General features: G+C 47.3%; 4 protein-coding genes across 4 annotated transcripts; 2 read left to right on the top strand and 2 right to left on the bottom strand.

Annotated features, from left to right (window-relative positions):
- Nucleotides 1-853: 853 nt before the first annotated feature.
- On the bottom strand, nt 854-4952 carry Scamp (secretory carrier membrane protein). Its single transcript, XM_017068769.4, has 5 exons — nt 4783-4952; nt 4391-4621; nt 3244-3445; nt 2547-2676; nt 854-2462 (listed from the first exon to the last, which is right to left on the bottom strand). Exons 1-5 carry the CDS (start codon nt 4843-4845, stop codon nt 2054-2056), a joined length of 1035 nt encoding a protein of 344 aa, XP_016924258.1. The 5' UTR covers nt 4846-4952; the 3' UTR covers nt 854-2053.
- A 945-nt stretch (nt 4953-5897) lies between these two features.
- On the top strand, nt 5898-8560 carry Ahcy (adenosylhomocysteinase). Its single transcript, XM_017068333.4, has 3 exons — nt 5898-6077; nt 6329-6519; nt 7318-8560. The coding sequence occupies exons 1-3, from the start codon at nt 6053-6055 to the stop codon at nt 8398-8400; spliced, it is 1299 nt and encodes a 432-aa protein (XP_016923822.1). The 5' UTR covers nt 5898-6052; the 3' UTR covers nt 8401-8560.
- Nucleotides 8561-9600: 1040 nt separating this feature from the next.
- Nucleotides 9601-11870, top strand: LOC108005358 (ileal sodium/bile acid cotransporter). The gene is made up of 2 exons (XM_017068603.4): nt 9601-10730; nt 11291-11870. Exons 1-2 carry the CDS (start codon nt 9702-9704, stop codon nt 11597-11599), a joined length of 1338 nt encoding a protein of 445 aa, XP_016924092.3. The 5' UTR covers nt 9601-9701; the 3' UTR covers nt 11600-11870.
- Nucleotides 11871-12033: 163 nt separating this feature from the next.
- Nucleotides 12034-18765, bottom strand: shtd (anaphase promoting complex subunit 1). The gene is made up of 8 exons (XM_017068602.4): nt 17603-18765; nt 17422-17545; nt 17202-17363; nt 15946-17149; nt 13845-15889; nt 13356-13790; nt 12711-13293; nt 12034-12653 (listed from the first exon to the last, which is right to left on the bottom strand). Exons 1-8 carry the CDS (start codon nt 18678-18680, stop codon nt 12177-12179), a joined length of 6108 nt encoding a protein of 2035 aa, XP_016924091.2. The 5' UTR covers nt 18681-18765; the 3' UTR covers nt 12034-12176.
- Between the last annotated feature and the right edge of the window lie 177 nt (nt 18766-18942).

Raw genomic sequence — 18942 nt, 5'->3', positions numbered from 1 at the left:
TTAATTAAACATTTTCGTATTTAAAGTAAATAAAAATCGCGATGGATAAAAAACATGCCAAAAAATATTTAAATTTAATATGCAATCCTTGGATTTACTATTTTTTTATCAGTGTATACATATGCATATGGGATATATTTATATATATATCTGTCTAGCACAATCCGTTGATGGCTGTGTGCGGGTTGTTGATTTAATTCAACATTTACCAAATGAAATTTTCATCTTTCGGGTGACAAACGTCTCGGAGACAGGCCATCACACTTATGGGAATTCAAAATCCATACCCAACTCAATCCGAGATGGGGTTACAGAGTGCGTGGGCGTACTTCCTCTTCGCTTGACGTCGATGAAGTGATTATTTCCGTACATACTTTGGCCATCTTAAGTCTTCTTAATTACAAGCCCACGTAAATTTATCTCCTTTACAGTCTATTTTCCTGTTCAATACTTTCTGAAGAGCAAAGGTCCTTTGTTGTTCATAATGGCATTGTATTATTCCTTTTAAGTTAAGGACAAATCATTGGTAATTCCAAGTCAATCAAGCCTAAATTAATATCTCATTTGCACGACTAATGTTCATTAGCAAATGAATGACTTCCAGGAATTTGCAAGGTATGCAGCTGCAAACAAAGGAATTTCATTTGGGTTAATTACAGCTCAATACAATAGTTCAGATTTAAGGCCAATTGTGGAAGTAAGGCTTTAACCAATTGTATTAAATGAATAATATTAGTAAATTGGTAATAGCGGCTTCATCCATTTTTCTTTTTGATATAAAAGGGTGCCCACAAAATGTACCATAAACTACCGAAAGTTAATCACCCACAATTCAGTACAAAACAATTCTTACTTTACATCTATAAGTATTTTATATTTATTTTGGAATTTATCATAAATTTTGCTTGAATTTCAAATACACATCCATAGATCGTCAATATCCATCTTCAATTTAGTTTTAAATAGGTCGTAACATAAATCTGACTTGCAAGCAAACAGAAACGAAAGAAATGTATCTAAAAATGTGAATACTTAAGTGAATCAATATTTTATATGCTGTCTTCATGTACATAGATAATATATAACAATTACGATTACAAAAAACACGACATTTCATGTGAGTGCGAAACAGAGACGGGGTGAAGAGGGAATCGGGAAGGGGGAATCCGGACAGGGGCGTGTAGTGTGGTGAAAGGGGGGCGGGGAACACAGCTTGGATGAAAAATGAATTTCGCTTTCTTGTTGTCGCCGGCCAAGGCGACAAGAGATAAAGTTCTATAATGTAAGCGTTAAATATATTATTTATATTATGTTTGTATATATATATATATAAGATCGTATATATGTATGTGTGTGTCGCGTGTGTGGGGAGTGGTTGGTATTCCTATATCGTTTTAATGACTTAAAGAACTAGAAAACATCATCATCATCAGCAGCAGCAGAGTCATCAGTGTCATCCCTTTCGTTTGGCTCATCTGGGGTAATTTCAGAATCCAAATATTTGAGGGCGCACACAATAATTTAGTCTAGATATTGTATTTGGAGGCATGTATATCGTACGATTAAGATGTCCTGTCTTCCCAATCCACTGCAGCTGTGTATCGAAGGCATCGGAGGCCGCTTTAGTTTTCATTTTTCCACTTTTCTTTTCTTTTTTTAGCTTTAGTTTAGTTTAAGTTCTAAGTTCAGTTTCGCTCTGTTTATAAATATTGTTAATGCATTGTGTGTTTTTGTGTGTTATCATTACAGTAATTATTTGTAATAAAGACGACGGCATTCTAGGAATTGTTTATGCACAAAAGCAAATAGTTATTAGTTCCATGCTCCAATGCTTGTTTTAGTTTCATGATTTCTTTTTTTGTTTTGCTTTTATTTTCCAAGCTATTTCAATGTTTATTAAATGTTCCTTCTCCATCTCCCTCTCTCTCTCTGGCGCGGCTACCATCTCTTTCTGTTCCAGTTTAGCAGGATGAGTGCTTGAGTTCGTGGTTGGTTGGTTGATTGATTGATTCTCCTTTTGATTTGATCAGATCCCCGGGAGGCCAGAGTGTCCTTAGTACCTGCTGTTGTTGAACTGCGAGTTGATGGCCGTGTTGACGGCCGAGGAGGCCGCCTCCTGGACATGCTGGTTGCGCAGAAACTCGGTGGTGAACTCCGCCTGGGCCTTGGCCATACTGGCCCCTGTGCTGCGGTAGATGGAGTGAATCTTGGTGATCATCAGCACATTGGCCACCGCCACCGTGGCAAAACAGAAGGACACCAGCAACAGCAGGATGCCGACGATGATGCCCGACGCAGAGCTATCAAACTGCCCAATGGCAGTGATGAAACCGCAGTAGCCCATCTTGCTGAAGCCCACCGTCTGCACAATCGAGTACAGCGTTTGAAAGAAGTAGATGAAGAAGAAGACCATGAAGTTGAAGCTCGAGTCGTTGCGGAATGCCTTGTACGCTGGTCGGAACCTGAAGAGGAAGCAGGCGTCAGTTCAAAAGGATTCAAAATATCTGGTTATCAACTGAGATCCGAATGATAATAGATAAACTCACCAGCAAACATACGAGGCGGGCGAGAAGAGCATCGTGTAGAAGATGGCCAGGAATAAGGTTTCGAATTCGCCAGCATGGAACAGCAAAATTAGACCTCCGATCACGTTGGCCAACAACGTCATGGTGTAAACTGTTGGGAAATGGAGCAAGTATAAGAAGTAGGGAAACATTTATACCATATTGGTTTAAACTACATAAATATAGGGAAATCAAAGGAACTTTTCTTGTTATTCATACATTTGTAAACAAATATAAACAACAATTTTTTGAAGACTGTTTTGTTTGTACAGCTATAAATATTTCGAGTTTTTTTTTAACAAAATAAGCAAGGGATTGCTTTGCTAGTACAAATACAAAAGGCAACTTTTAAATAGTTGGAAAAAAAATAAAGTTTGGCATCCTTTTAAGTATAGTAAATTACAGATTGTTTTGTTTATATATATAATAATATACAAAAGGGTACCTTCAAATAGCTTTCAAAACATATTAAAATTTGTGTCTTTTGGCCATTTTGAATCCCTTCTTTTTTCGCAGTTTCTGCGCAAAAGCACGCACACCTCCAAGACCATTAGCCACAGCTATATCTGATTAATCATGACACCGGTTAATGGGCGACACGCGATGACTAATCCCAGCCCACGGCCCGCTTATCAGCGTAACAATATAGAACATTGAGCCATAAAACACAAATACTCACAAATCCAAATGTAGTACAATCGCTTGACCAGTTTCTGGAACTCGGGTGGAATCTCCACCTCGAAGTCCTGGTAGAAGCACGGCTTCACACAGAAGTTGTCCGGCAGCGGTGGCCAGTTGTTCAGCTGTGGCACGTTGCCCTGCAGCTGCTGCTCCCGGCGGTCCAGCTCGGCGGCCTTGCGGTCCAGTTCCTCCTGCCGTCGCTGGATTTAATAAAAATTATACAATTATCAACTAATTTTAAATGTTTTCTATTCATAGGTATATAGACGTTCTAACTAGCTCTTAAAATACTAATATTGAACCTAAACAAGACCTTGCTAATCCATAATGCAATCAATAATTATTTATCTGATTGCCTAATTAATAATTAAATGTACTTAAGAACTACATTAAAAGTCGCTGTGCTTGTGCAGTCTTCTTTTCATTCACTTAAAAAGTTTACCCAAAAATGTATCATTTTTTAAAATTCATTTTGGATGATTAATAAAACAAAATACAGACATATCAGGAAAAAGAATTACAAAATTTGTCTGAAGCCCTATTTATCAAAATTGTTTTTTTTGTTTGTAAAAAACATTGTTATTATTTAAATTATTAATATTTTCTGGCTTGGTATTAAATATTTGAGTTTTATTTTCTTATATTTTCCAAGAGCTGTTACTTTTAAGATTTTTGATTCAAGGGCTATTTACACAAGAACATTAAACGTACAAAGGTAAACTGCCAAATCGTAGTACTTCTAGGTCTTGCTTCTAGCGTATCTTGTGTTTTATGTAGGGCTGCTGAAGCCAAGTAAATCAAGAGAAACCGCAGTTCGTACAGTGGAGACTCGGCGCGGCAGCCTCTGGTCTAGTCTTGGCTAGATAAATGATCCAAGCGGATTTATCGTGTGCAGAGCGAGATAAGCCTGCTTATCTCTGGCTATTTTTATGGGCTATGAGATGTGATAATCCGGTAATCTGACCAGTGTTCACTGTACACATTTTAAGGGCAGTGAGATGGGATGATGTGGCCAGTGTTTACCGTACAGACTGAATGACTGATATATGGTGATGTGGATGTTAAACGGCGGCACTTCAAAGAGTGTCCACTGTACACAAGTGGGCGGTAATGCGAGCTGCCCGGCTAGCGGCCAAGTGGGTTACCTGCAACTCCTCCGAGGTGATCTGTATGCTGGTGCTCGGCGCCGATGCGCCCAGGGAACTGGTCTGTGGGGGCGGAATGTTCTGCGACAGCGGCTGGACCACCGCCGCCGTGTTGGTCGAGTTGATCTGCAACTGCGGCTTGGCCTGCTCCTCGAACGGGTTGTAATCCTCCAGAGAGACCAGGGCGGCGCCGCCCCTGAAGGCCTGCTGTGCCTGCTGGATGGCGGGATCCTGCGGGGAAATCGGGGGGAAATCCCAATCAGAAACCAATTCACTCAACATATGTGACGAATGCACCCAACACACACACACACACACGCACCCTCTGGCATACGTATGTGTACGTGTGAGCTGGGTTTTTCGCTCCTCTCGCCGCTCTTCTATCGCCTTACCGCAAACGGATTGTCCAGGTTGGGCTCCCCGAAGGGATTCTCGTCGAGACCGGAGCCGGACATGGGGATTCTACTTTGGGTTCGGCTGTTCGATGACCAGGAAAACGCACTGATTCACACTTTACTTTTCGCTGTGTAGTGTATATTTTCCCTATGCTGCAGTGTGACCGCGCAATTATCGATCAATTATACCGTCCGGCGCTAAAAAAAATACTTTAAAATGGTATTTTTACCTTTCAAAAATACCAAAAATATTTTAAGCGGCCAAGCTGAAAATGAAAATAAAATGTTTGGGGTATTGCCTTACCTGTTCTGAAGTCATTCTTTCAAAAAAAATTACTTTATCAATTCCTTATAAAATCGCTCATCGAAGGAATCACTCTGTTATTTACTTGTTTTTTTTGGCAAATAATGAACTTTCTGGTCCACTGTACATATGGAAAGTCTTTGAATAAAGTGTGCTGTGAGTTGTTAGTTTACGTGTCTGGCGCAAAGTGTGACTTATTCAGCCTTACTCTTTGAACTCCTCAGCAGAGAACGGCCGTGCGCTCTAACAAAAATGCTGGTGAGTTTGCTTTATACAATTTATAAAAAAGTATAGAAAAATATTGTTTACTTTAGAAACTCCACCTTCCCGTTTCCCGATGGGCATTGAAGAAATGGTCTTTTATATAGATACATATGTATGTTCAGAGAGCTTGAATTTTTTTAATTTTGGTACTTAATCTGTACCTTTTTTTTCATTTACAGTTGAATTTTGGCACAAATTGCGTAGAATTGTGTGTGAATTATTTTAAAGTATACACAATGTGTATATTGCTCAATAATTCATACAGAATTCTATGCAATTTTGGGCAACAATCCAAAAGTAAACGGAAAAAAAGGTAGTGGGTCAGGTTACCCTTGTGCATATTTAATAAGTTCCAAGCTCTCGGAATATATGTTTGTGTATATTAAACGATTTTGACCAGGAGCTTTTAAGGTAAGAGTAGATAAATACACATATCATCATTATCTCTGAATCAAATTTCAACAATTCAACAGTTAAAAGAATACCCCAAGTATAAAAAACATATGTAAACGCCCCCCATTGTTCCGCAGCGAACTGGTTCCGCTGAACCGGTTCGCCGGTGCCGCCATTCCGCAATTGAAATCTAGTGTTTTGGGTTGCTACTCGACTCATTTACCGCTGCCCGCGTCTCCAATTCGGTTGTGTGCCATTCTGTCTGCTCCGCGTCCGCGTCCAAGTCCGCAACCAATCCTCGCAAGAATGTCGAAGCCCAGCTACAAAGTCGGTGAGTCGGGCTATAAATATACATATGCACACACTCCGGAACGAATCTCCGGCCGGCAACAGGCGACATGTGCTGCCGACTGGGATCCATGAGCACATGTTTCTGAGGTTAAACGAGAGTCCAAACCCAAAACGGAGGGAGCACGTTGTTGCCGGGCCGATGAGAATAAAAAAGTAACAGCCGAAAGGTGTATGTATAAATCAACAGCACCCGCTTATCTGACCCTATCTCCCTTATTTCCCACCCGACAGCCGATATCAGTCTGGCGGAATGGGGACGCAAGGCGATCATCATCGCGGAGAACGAGATGCCCGGCCTGATGGCCTGCCGGAAGAAGTACGGCCCCTCCAAGATCCTCAAGGGCGCCCGCATCACCGGCTGCCTGCACATGACCGTCCAGACGGCCGTCCTCATCGAGACCCTCGTCGAACTGGGCGCTCAGGTGGGTTTAGTTCCGGGCCTCTACGATTATCGCAGACCCTAACATTCAAGAAATAAGCCTAAAAGTATGCCCAAAGGATAGTTAATATTACTCCTTGGTGAACTTCTCAATTGGTTTAGTTCCTCTATTTCCCAGAGGATAAACATTAATATATTGAAATCCATTTAAAATAATGTATAGAACAAAACAAGGTATAATATAAGAAAGGATATATAATATTTTGTCTAAACTCTACCATTCTATATACCTACTTCTACTTCCTACTTCTTGGTAAACTCCTAATTTTTGTTAGTTTAACAGAATATCACTTCCACAAAGTAAATATATTAAGTATACCCAGAAACAAGGTCCATTATAGGATAAGATATACATATATAGATTATATAATATATATTGTCTAAATTCTAATATTCTACTTTTTATGCAAGATTAGTCGATATTTAGGTACCTAAATTGTCCAAGGGCTGACCCCTTATCTTTTGTTTACGCACCAATTTGAATAACAAAACTTTCGTTTAACGGGGGGCAAGTTCAAGGCGCCCAAGATAAGACCACCAGATTGTTATTTCCTCTGACACAGCACGTTTTGTTTTTGATCCCCACACATGGCAACTATTTTCGAACTATAAGCTATAACGTATTACATTCTTCACTTAGTTTCTGAAAAATACACGAATGAGTAAATACAATTTTTAAATACATAGCTTTGATATTTTTAAGTTAAGTGTTAAAAATTTTATATAAAAACCTTAAAATTCAAGCCCACTCTTACTTAATGGATTTCATTCCCATTCCCAGGTCCAATGGTCCAGCTGCAACATATTCAGCACCCAGGATAACGCTGCGGCGGCCATCGCTGCCACCGGAGTGCCCGTGTACGCCTGGAAGGGCGAGACGGACGAGGAGTACCTGTGGTGCATCGAGCAGACCCTCGTCTTCCCCGACGGCCAGCCCCTGAACATGATCCTGGACGATGGCGGCGACCTGACCAACCTGGTGCACGAGAAGTTCCCCGAGTACCTGAAGAACATCAAGGGTCTCAGCGAGGAGACGACCACCGGCGTCCACAACCTGTACAAGATGTTCAAGGACGGTCGCCTGGGCATCCCCGCCATCAATGTCAACGATTCGGTGACCAAGAGCAAGTTCGACAACCTGTACGGCTGCCGGGAGTCGCTGATCGATGGCATCAAGCGGGCCACAGACGTGATGATCGCCGGCAAGGTGTGCTGCGTGGCCGGATACGGCGATGTGGGCAAGGGCTGCGCCCAGGCGCTGAAGGGATTCGGTGGTCGCGTGATCGTCACCGAGATCGATCCAATCAACGCCCTACAGGCGGCGATGGAAGGCTATGAGGTGACCACCATGGAGGAGGCCAGCAAGGAGGCCTCGATCTTCGTGACCACCACCGGCTGCCGGGACATCATCACCAGCCAGCACCTGCTCCAGATGCCCGACGATGCCATCGTCTGCAACATTGGCCACTTCGACATCGAGATCGACGTGGACTGGCTGAATGCGAATGCCAAGGAGAAGGTGAACGTGAAGCCGCAGGTGGACAGGTACACGATGCAGAACGGCAAGCACATCATCCTGCTGGCCGAGGGTCGTCTGGTCAATCTGGGCTGTGCCCACGGCCATCCCAGCTTCGTGATGTCCAACTCCTTCACCAACCAGGTGCTCGCCCAGATCGAGCTGTGGACCAAGTCCGACCAGTACGCCGTGGGCGTGCACGTCCTGCCCAAGATCCTCGACGAGGAGGTGGCCAGTCTGCACCTGGAGAAGCTGGGCGTGAAGCTCACCAAGCTGTCGGACAAGCAGGCCAGCTACCTGGGCGTCCCGCAGACCGGTCCCTTCAAGCCCGACCACTACCGGTACTGAGCACTTAAACCGGCAACCGGTTCCCCAGCCGAATCCGATTCGGGCCGCGGCACCGGAGACGACGAACCCCCACTAGTTATCTATTGTTTGCGCATTTCACTGTTCACCTAAGCTCCAATAAAGACCCATCTCACGTACTCTCAGCGAGAGAAACACCCAACACATGCTGCAATGTTTTACTCTACACTCACAAGGTGGTGCATATTGTTCGGTGTATCAGTAACTCTATAAGGAAACGTAGTACTCATGGTAGTTCATGGGTCCAAGTTGAGGGTTACATTTCTAGTAAAGGTGTTAACAACTTTGAAATTTTGTTGTTTCATGTGAACCAAGGGTTCTCAAGTTAAAGAGGGCTTAGGGGAACCCTGCGATCGCAAAATATCACATCTTACCTGTGAAAATACAATGTTCTATAAAGATGTATACTGTAATGTAACAAGTACTGTAGAACAAAATTAGGTGTTTTAAAAATACAGTAAATTCTGAAGTAGTGTAATATTCAAACCTATAAAATGCTGAATCACGGATCTTAAAAATTTGTTTGTAATTCGAAACATACGATGAGAAGAAAAAAAACAATCAGATTAGGCTTTTACAACATGAAAATAACAGTGACTCATCAAATTGAGATTTCTTTAAATAAAAAAGTTCAAGGGCAAGCAGAAATCTCTGGAATGAAATTCAAAATTAATCTTTGATTAGTGGTGTATAATTCCTGGTGATGCAAAGTCTACGAAATCTGCCAAAAACTCATTTGCGTAAGCAAATTCAGCATGATAATAACTTAATTATATGATTTTATAAGCGGAAGGGTTTTAAGAAATTTCAAGTTTGTAAAGAAACATATAATAAAGCTACTTGATTTAACATATTTAAAAGCCTATCAAGTTTTCCAGAATCCCCTTTTCTGCCTCCCCCTTGAAAAATACCGCCCATGCCTCTGGAGTGACTCAGCTGTTTTACGATTCCTCTGAACCATCTGCTGTACTTATCGTTATCTCTCTTATCGCTCCACTACTGTAGTTGTAGGGTATTCAAGATCAGAGATGGCCGACCTTCACGCACAGATCCCGTTGATAGACAGCAGATCACCCGTCTCGCTCTCTCGTAGGCTCTCTGCAGCGCAACAAGTGACCTATCGCCATCTCCCTTCCGCCTGCAATTGCAGCTGTAAACTGAAACTGAAACCGAGTAACTGCGATTTCACATTCATTCCATTTCAGTTCGGAGCACTTGTTGCGTGCAAAAACATTCCGGCTGGTAAATTACATCACTTCCAAAACAAACGAACGGCGGAGAATATGTCACCGCTCAGATGCAGATGGGTTTTCCTGCTGCTCATCCTGCGACTGGGTTACGAACCCACCTTCGGTTGGATGGCCCACTTTCGTCCGTCCGAGCTGAAGCTGCACATGGAGCTCGAAGATCGGGTGCAGCTCACCCTGGAGAATGTGGCACCATCCACGCTCCAGCAGCCGGAGCGCTTCCAGTTCCGCGTGGAAAGTGCGCACACAGATCTGGCCAGTATTCCCGCAGAGAATGTCACCATTCCCCTTAGTGCCTTCAGCCCGGAGACACGCGATTGGACGGGCACGATCGTGGTCAATGCCCATTTCCTGGGTCAGACAAAGATCCAAGTGCGACTCCATGACAACCAGGGCAACACCAGTGAACTGCCCACCAATTGGAGCAACGACAGCACACTGGATGTGAAGATCCTGCGTCCAAGACGTGTGGTGGATCTCGTCTTCGTGCACACCGTCATTGTGCTGATGACGCTGCTGTACATCAACTTCGGAGCCGCCCTGGATCTGGAGGTGCTGAGGGGTCTGATCACCCGGCCGCTCGGTCCGTGCATCGGATTCGTGATGCAGGTGGTGGGCATGCCGCTGCTGAGCTACGCCCTGGGCATCTTTATCTTCCCCAATGCACCGGCCATGCAGCTGGGGCTCTTCTTCACCGGAATCTCGCCCAGCGGCGGTGCATCGAACACCTGGTCCGCCGTGCTGGGCGGCAATATACACCTGTCGGTGCTAATGACCACCATCAGCAATGTGGCCGCCTTTGCCACCATGCCAATGTGGCTTTTCACACTCGGCCAGCTGGTCTTCGAGCGGGTGGGCACGGAGGTGCCCTACCAAAAGATCGCCACCTACTGCGGCGGCCTGATCTTTCCTTTGCTGGTCGGGCTGCTCGTCCAGAGGCGACTGCCCCGGATCGCCAGGGTGCTGGTCCGCCTGCTCAAGCCCATCTCCACCTGCCTCATCCTGTTCATCGTCGTCTTCGCCATCATCACCAACTATTACCTGTTCTATTTGTTTTCCTGGCAGGTAAGATATGCCTATCAACTTTGTTTAATACCAACATACTGTATTTCGAATCCTACTTATATGTATGGGGTTTTTTCTATATGCTCTATATTTAAAATTGTTATAATACATATATCAGGTTTTTTATCTTTAATATAATTTTATTATATCAATAGGGTTGTTAAAATATGGTAGCTATATAATTAGATACAAATTAGGTGGTTAGTCTTATTGATTATAAAAACAATGGAGTTTGTATTTCATGTTTATTTTTTACAATGGTTCTAATTATTATATTTTGCACTCTCTTAAGACCTCAGAAAATGTTAACCATTTATTCCAACCACTTTCCAAGAACACCAAAGAAGTTAAATTATAGGTATGCTAAAAAACAAGGTAAACCTGATTTGAGGAACCACTTTTTATAACCAACATCCATCAAATGGATGTACTTAGTTCAGTAAGGCCTTGAAAATTAAACGAAAGTCTTATTTATTAATGCATTTCTTAAATCTTTTTAAGAAACAATAATTCAAGAGTATAAAACATATAAACTAATGAACTTTTATGTTCTTTTCCAGATTGTCGTAGCTGGCTTGGCTCTGCCTGGGCTGGGCTACATCTTCGCCTGGCTGGCGGCCAAGTTGCTCCATCAGAATGCTGCCGACGCCTTGACCATAGCCATTGAGACCGGCATCCAGAACACGGGTATCGCCATCTTCCTTCTCACAACCACGCTGGAATCTCCGGAGTCGGATCTCACCACGGTCGTGCCGGTTGCGGTGGCCGTGATGACGCCCTTCCCGCTGCTCGGGATCTATCTCTACAAACGAATCTGTGCGCCCAAAATGAACGAAGCCTCCGCTTCCGAATCGGAGCGAATTGTTTAAGCTTTGAGATGCTAAACCTTACAAATAGTATCTTGAAGGCTATTGCATTACTTTCATTGTTATAGTATTTTTGTACATATTGGTTGTTTGATAACTTATACATCACTTAGTATGTAGACAAGTCCAGATTGCGATGCAGTGAAGCAACAAAAAAAATTAATTGTGGACCAACGAATGCAAAGCATTTCAATCGTATTATATTCCGGAATTTCATATACCTAAGTTTTGGATTGATCATTTTACAATAAAGTGATATTTTTACGAAATTTAATCTCATCTCCAAATTTATTTTTGGGTTTTGAAGCAACTTCATAGAATCATGAAAATGCGTGCTTTAAACTTTTTTTAAAGTTATAAAAACCTTCCATTTAGTTTGAAAACTCTTAAACCAAGTTCTTTAGAGTATAAACAGGGGAATAAAAAAGAGTGTGGCAAACTTTTAAGCAAAGTTATGATTATGAATGAAGATACAAAATACTTCAATGTACAATGAATATCAAGCGCATTAATATCCGACTTTCAAGCAGATATTTCAACAAATGTTCTAGTCTTAGCAAAAGAGTATGTCCATCGAGGATCATTGGGTGGCCATGGTGTAAGCCAGAAGCGCTGCCTCATCCAGAGTCACCACTTCGGTGGCCAGTGACTGGAGGATCTTCAGCAGACCGAAGATGGTATGCGCGCCGAGATTCAGTTGTCGGAATTCGTACAGTATGCGCATGTAGTTCACCGTGCCCGTACTCAAGTCCACGCCATTCAACATATTGGGCAGCAGGTTATAGTAATTGATCACGCAGAAAGCTCGCTGCAGATCCGGTCCACTGACGGTGGTCACATAGCTCGGATCTAGTCGCTTTCGGCTGAGGAACTCCCGCAGAGGCAGGCACAACTCGCGTGTCGAGTCCTCCATTTCCTGTTTGAAGAGCTCCTGCATCATCTGGATGAGTTCCACGGAGATGAGCGGATGCTCCGACTCCTGGCTGCGACTCAAATAGGCATCGATCAGCTTCAGCTGCCACACGTCGATGTTGTTCAGCATGGACTTGGTCACGTGCTGGGGAAAAATAACATTAAGTTGTTGAACAATCAACAGCAAAATAGCCGCACTCACGTCGTATAGCGTTAGGTAAACCGGCAGCAAATGCATCCGATCCTTAACCACAGCATTGTAGAAGAGCAGCATCATCTGGTGGCGCTTCACCAGCTCCGGGTAACTTAGATCCGTGCCCTTGGTGGCCAGGCAGCGACTCAGGAACTGCTTGACCATCCGTTCGCTTGCAAATTGCTGCAGGTCGTTCATGTCTATCTGCCAACAGATGCTCTGCTCCATCGTCAAGGTCTGCGCCAGCATGCTCTTCAGCCTGTCGGGATCTTCTAAGTGGGAAAGGCAGCCCGTTCGCTTCTTTATGTCAATCGGCGCACTCATCTCCAGCGCCTTTTCCAACTGATGCCAGTTGCGGGTACGCTCGAAGCACACTGGCCAATAGTTCTCGTCGTCCACCACCACCTGTTGCAAGCTGCTCAGCACTGGCAGGATGCAGGGAGCAATGGGCAGCCGTCGCATCTCGGTGGCACCCACCTCCAGCACCGATATGTTGGCCAGGCACAACTGGTTGGTGTCAATATCCCGAGGAAGGAACAAGCGCGGTTCCACGGCAAGAACATAAAGATGTCGCAGCGCTTGGAGATGGTAACTAAAAGGGGATACAAGGATGTCAAGTTTAAATGCTACTCCGCTGGGAAGCCCAATCCTCACCGATTGTCGTTGCTGTGTATGGGAAACTTGGGAAAGAAGGCGCAGATCAGTGCCGCAATAGATTCCGGCGTCTTGGCGATGGTAAAGCGACCTGCGCCTAGGAACAACAAGCCCAGCGACATGTGAATGGCCATGTGGGAGCCGTAGGTTATGTGCGGATACTGTGGTCCCACCCGCGATCTGAGGTACCGAATGATGCGAAGGATCTCGCAGTTCCCAGAGCCGGCGAAGACCAGCGAGATCGAGATGAGCAGCACCATCAGGCAACTCTCCACTGTGGTGCGGCCGGCACATTCGCCCATCGACGTGCCAGGGAATCCGAGGAACTCCTTGATCACAGCCCGTAATGTAGCGAAGGCAACCATGTCCTCCGTGCCCGCGTACTTTAGACCAATGCAAAAAGCCGCTCCGGCCATGATATTGCAATAGGCTTGCCTGAAATAGGGATATTTAAATCGTATCTCTTGCTATCTAACTTTTGGTACTTACGTGATGGCCTCGTAGTCCACATCACCGTCCTCGGCGGGTGTCTCATCATCACGCGATGGGAGTCTCAGGTGAACCCGGAGAGTTTGCGGAAACTGTGCCTGGAACCACTCGTTGTCCGGGCGGATGTCCTGCCACAGGATGAGGCCCCTAGCAATGGTGCGCAGCAGAAGGAAATCCGGTCGCACCATGTCCAGCAGATATCGCGAATCGGGCGGCTGCATCCACTCGGCAATAGCCGCATTCCCGGAGTTGAAGAACATTAGGCCCAGGGCCAGAGTTGCGCCTGGAGCGGTGACATCTATGTTGACAGTATCGCCTTCGCGAACTTGGAAGGAAGCAAGACGGTACTTCTCCTTTTGCGAGCCACTGATGGGTCGCTTCACTCCACCCACCATGTAGTAGTGAAGCGTGTCCGGCAGTTGGAGATCCCTGAGTCCCGCTGGCGATTCCCCTTGGCCCAGGGTGACCAATCCGAGGGACAAGCCAGCTGTCATGGCATAGGATTCGCGCTCCACGCTGTTTTCCATCTCGGGGCCTGGAGGTCTGCCAATCTCCTGCAGCAGCACCTCGGCAATGTGCCGCTTGGCTGATCCTTGATACAGCAGACCAATGCTCATCAGAGCAGCCACCTGTGTGCTCTGTGGTATATCTAACTCCATGGCGGTAGCTGGGAGCAGTGCCTCCAAGTGAACACTCAACAACTTCGTAGTTTTCGTATCCATTGTGCCCCGATGGGCGGCGGAAATGCCAAGCAGCAGACCAACATTGGTCATCTCATCGCACTTCACCAAATACTTATAGAGACCCATGAACGACAGGGTTTTCAGGTGACCATTCAACCCCAAAGCCATAAGGAAACCAGCGTGCTCCAGGGCATTGTTCGCCTGGGTTTTGGGCTTGTTGTAAACAATCCAATTGGAGTCGATGTCTTGGGCCTGGGGCGAGATCTTTAAGCCAGTGGCCACGCCATTGTGAAACGAAGGCCACATTTGCATATTGGCAGGGAACTCGATTTGCTGCATCTCGATGGTGGTGCCCTTCAGCGGTTCCCTGCCTACCAGGCACAATTTGGGCATGGACAAGCTTTCGCTGGGTCTGGGCATCATCGTTCGCAGGGTGAACATGCCCCTGCCCAGTGGTAAAGTCATCGTCCTGGCGCACAGAGCAAAAAGCTGCTTCTCCTGCTCCTCAATGAACTCATGGTCGCTGGTTCCGGGCGCCTGCTGGACTTCAATGACCACCGGTTCCGAGCTATTGAGGAGGCGACGCACTTCCTCCACCCGCATGTCGTCGGGAAAACGCAGCCGAAGCAGTTTCGTGTCCATATTATCCATGTCGTCGTGGCGCAACTGCTCCGGTGAATCAGATTCGGCTCCCCCGGATGGAGGACACCTGGCTGAGAGGGAATCTTCTTTGTAGACCCTGCCGCAATGCGGCTGTCCTGTGCTTGTTTCCAGGAATGGCAGCTGGGCGTGAGCAGCCAGCTCTGGGCGCAGGATCAGTTCATAGGTGGCCATGCTGCATCCCATGGGCGGAGACAGACGAGCTTCCTCCAGAGCCTCTGCAACAATCAGATGCACTGCCGCCGGGAATCGTTCGATGTCCCGCCTAGTCAATCGCATGGCCAGGAGTAACTCCAGCATCTGGTGACAGCGTGGTGCATCCGCCGTGATACTCCGCTTAACGCGGCGCGGATAGTTGGCCTGAACGGCTTCGGGAATCTCGAGGAGCTGCCACCAGTGCTTGAGACGTTCCTGCCCGTGAACCACCAGGGATACGAACTGTAGTAAGTTGCGACTCCGCTCGTTCACACACTCCACAAAGCTGTAGGGCATCACCTCCTCTTCGCCCACAACAATGTGCTCCAGTTGGGCAAAAACACTGGGAGCCGGAACCCGCAGGAGCTCCTGGTGCAGCATCATGGCTCCGTGCTCCGCCCCCAGCAGCGATTGTTTTCCCGTCCGATTTGAGAGCTCCGGAAAGTCGAGGATGTAGTGCAGCACATAGCTGTCCAGCTGCATATCAATGGCCAGCTGGTGAAGGAACTAAAAGGGGGATGAGTCAACCATATACTTATTTAAACAAGTTCTCCACCACTCACCGTTGCTAGATACGGAAGCGCTGCGTAGAAGACAGCGTCCAGTTTTAGATCTTCGTACAGTAAATGCAGGCTAAAGAAGATTGCGGGTATCATTTGGAAGAGCGGCGCACTGGTGTTCACGCTGTAGCTATGACCGTCGGCTCCACAGGGAGCCAGGGTCGTCTGGAGCAGCAGGAACTCCCAGTCGTCGTCCGTGAAATCCTCGCAATCATTGTACTTTCGACGCTTCTTCGGCTCATCTTGGGCGCCCAGCGTGGAATTGGAACTGCAACTGGATCCGTCGCCGGACCCTGTGGCAGTAACTCCTCCGAAATGCGTGTGCAGCGGTGGTGTGGCACACCTGCCGTAACTCTCGCCCGTATCCACATCCGGAGCAGCAGTCAGACCCATCAGGGCGAGTAGAGTGCAGCGGAAGAGCTGCCATTCCTGCTCTATGGAGTAGTCCCTGGATCCCGGCGGATTCCTAGCGCTGTACCAGCGGATCACAAAGTGCAGGAACTGTGAGGGACTCAAGACCTGTCGCAGTGTGGCCACACATCTGGTGAGCAAGCGTGTGTCGTTCAGGAGGGGCAGCGCTATTCTCAGCATCCTGCCCGTGGCATAAACCAAAGTCAGTCTATTTCCCGCCGGATCTCTCAGCGACTTGCAGACATTATGCGCCTGCCTTTGAGTGTAGGAAACAGCCTGCGGTGCGATGGGCGACAGCATGTGCAGCTCTTCATCGAAGGCGGCCAGATCCCCTGGAGCTTTCGTGGGCAGCAGGCTGCTTCTACGCACCTCCACAAAGGAGCTGCTTCCTGAAGGATTTCCGCCTAGAGATCCAGCAGCCACTGGTGTTTTCACTTGACACGCAGCAGACAAGGGAGCCGTCGCAGTCATGGGCGTTACCAATGTCGTGGGAATGGAGCTCGGCGCCAGCAGCGGTGTAATATGCACCTTGGAAATGAGCACAGTGCCGGTGTAGAGGATCAAACTGCCGCTCGGATCGAGAACGGCAATCATGTGCATTCTGTTGAGTCCCACTGCATCCTTGGCGGCCAGCGTGGAGGCTAGTGTGGAGAGCTGCACCTCGCTGCTCCCATAGCCAGTGAGGCGGACCAACTGGAGGCGGCAGGAGCGGGCCAGCAGGTAGCACAGAAATGTCTGACCCACTAAATCCGTGTGGATAAAGGCTCGGGTGGCCATCTCGCAAAACTCGCGTTGCCTGGAAGAACCAACACCTGTAATCTAGGTCACATCATCCTGGGGTTACTCACGTTCCATATGTATTCTCCGTCCAGATGTGTTCCAAACACATTTCCGGTTCAATGGGCTTTGCTGGCTTTACGTTCGTCATCTTGCGCATGTCCTTCATGGACATGGACTGCTGGCCGATGCTGCTCTGCAGTTGACTCAGTGGAGTGCCCAGGGAAGCGCGACTTAACGAGAGAAGGGCAATGTATTAAATAAAACTTAATGGTAAGTAGTCAAACCTACTTGGACTGGCCGAGAACTCCGCTAAACGACTGCGACTGGCTGAGCCCGAACTTGGAGAGGTTGCCCATGCCGGTGGTGGTGTTATTCCTGCCCAGAAACGAGACATTCGCGGCTTTAGGCGTGGCTGGTAATGAAATATGGTAAAGCTCTAATCATGATCCATCCCGCTAATCCCACTCACCTCCCGTCTGCTTGGTGGAGCTGAAGCTGTAGGTATTGCCCCCCAGCTGCGAACGTGGTCCTAGGAGCGTCTGTCCCAGCTCCTGCTGTTGCTGGCCCACATAGTTGACCTCTTCCGGCGTGACCTTCCTGAGGCGGGCCACAAAATGCTTGAAGAACTTTGAATCGTACAGCAGCACCAAATCCGAGTCCTCGGTGGCGAAGACCACACTGTACTCCGGCTCAGTCATGTAGCCCGTTGAGCTGGTGGCCGTCTTCAGGATGACGGGGCAGGCCTCGTGCAGTGGATGCGACATGGAAAAGAGCCGCGGCATCGGAATGGACAGGTGCGATATCAGGGCGTTGCTAGAGTCCTTCTCCAGCAGCAGGCCATGCTTGGTTTGCCACACCTGCGAGACGGGGAAGTCAAGGTTGGCCAGGAAGTCCTCCCCGTCATTGCAGTAGACCCGCAGGGCGTTCTGGTCCATCACGCAGATGGCGGTCAGTTTGTCGTCTTGCGACTGGACGGCCGCCTTCAGCTGGGCCAGCCGTCCACGCACAAAGCTGCGATTGAGGAAGCAGGCAAAACGCACTGGAGAATCGCTAGTGAAGCACATGCGCTTGTACACACCATTTTCGTGGTCATCGTCGTCGTTAAAGCCCTGCGTCCACACCACCGTGTTGCGGTGGATATAAAGCTCCTCCTCGTTGTTCACCATGTAGTCGCACATGGGCTCTTCGCGTCGTTCTAGCGGCGGATGTAGAAGGTTTTGGGGCAGCGAGGTGAGCTGGGTAGCCGCCGCCGCCTTAGGACCACATCGTTTGGTCCGCTCGATCAGCTGGCCCCGTCGGGCAGCCCGCTCCTCGGCGGCCTCGTAGTCGTCGTACATCTCCCGGATCGACCACGACTCCTGGCCACCAGCGGGGCCATCCTCGCCGGCCGACGAGATGTTCACGTTCTGGAGGCGCTGCAGCAGCAAGTGCTCCGAGGTGGGCAGCTGGTGCCGCACAAGCGGCTGGTCGTGCGGACCAGGATGCTCCGCGGACGATTGACGGCCGCGCGGCACAAACTCCAGCGGCGGTTCTGCGACGGCGATCATGTCCGCATCGCCAAAGGCATCCAGAGTTGCGATTGACAAATAAATTAATTACAAATTATACGTCCCGCGTAGAGCTTAGGTCGATAACTATTCGATAGGTGGCGATGTGTGCTTCGATTAGAGGGCTGCCGTAGCAGCTTATCAGGGTCTGGCAGCACTGTGCTTTTGTTGAAATATATTTGATTAATACTAACTATGACAATTACTTCATGAGTTGCAGTTGTTGTTAATTTTTAATTTAACTATTGGTTAATTTAATTTA

This window comes from Drosophila suzukii, chromosome X, assembly GCF_043229965.1.
Source record: "Drosophila suzukii chromosome X, CBGP_Dsuzu_IsoJpt1.0, whole genome shotgun sequence".
NCBI lineage: Eukaryota > Metazoa > Arthropoda > Insecta > Diptera > Drosophilidae > Drosophila > Drosophila suzukii.
The sequence above is the reverse complement of the archived record's forward strand: the minus strand, read 5'-3'. Positions and strand labels throughout refer to the sequence as shown.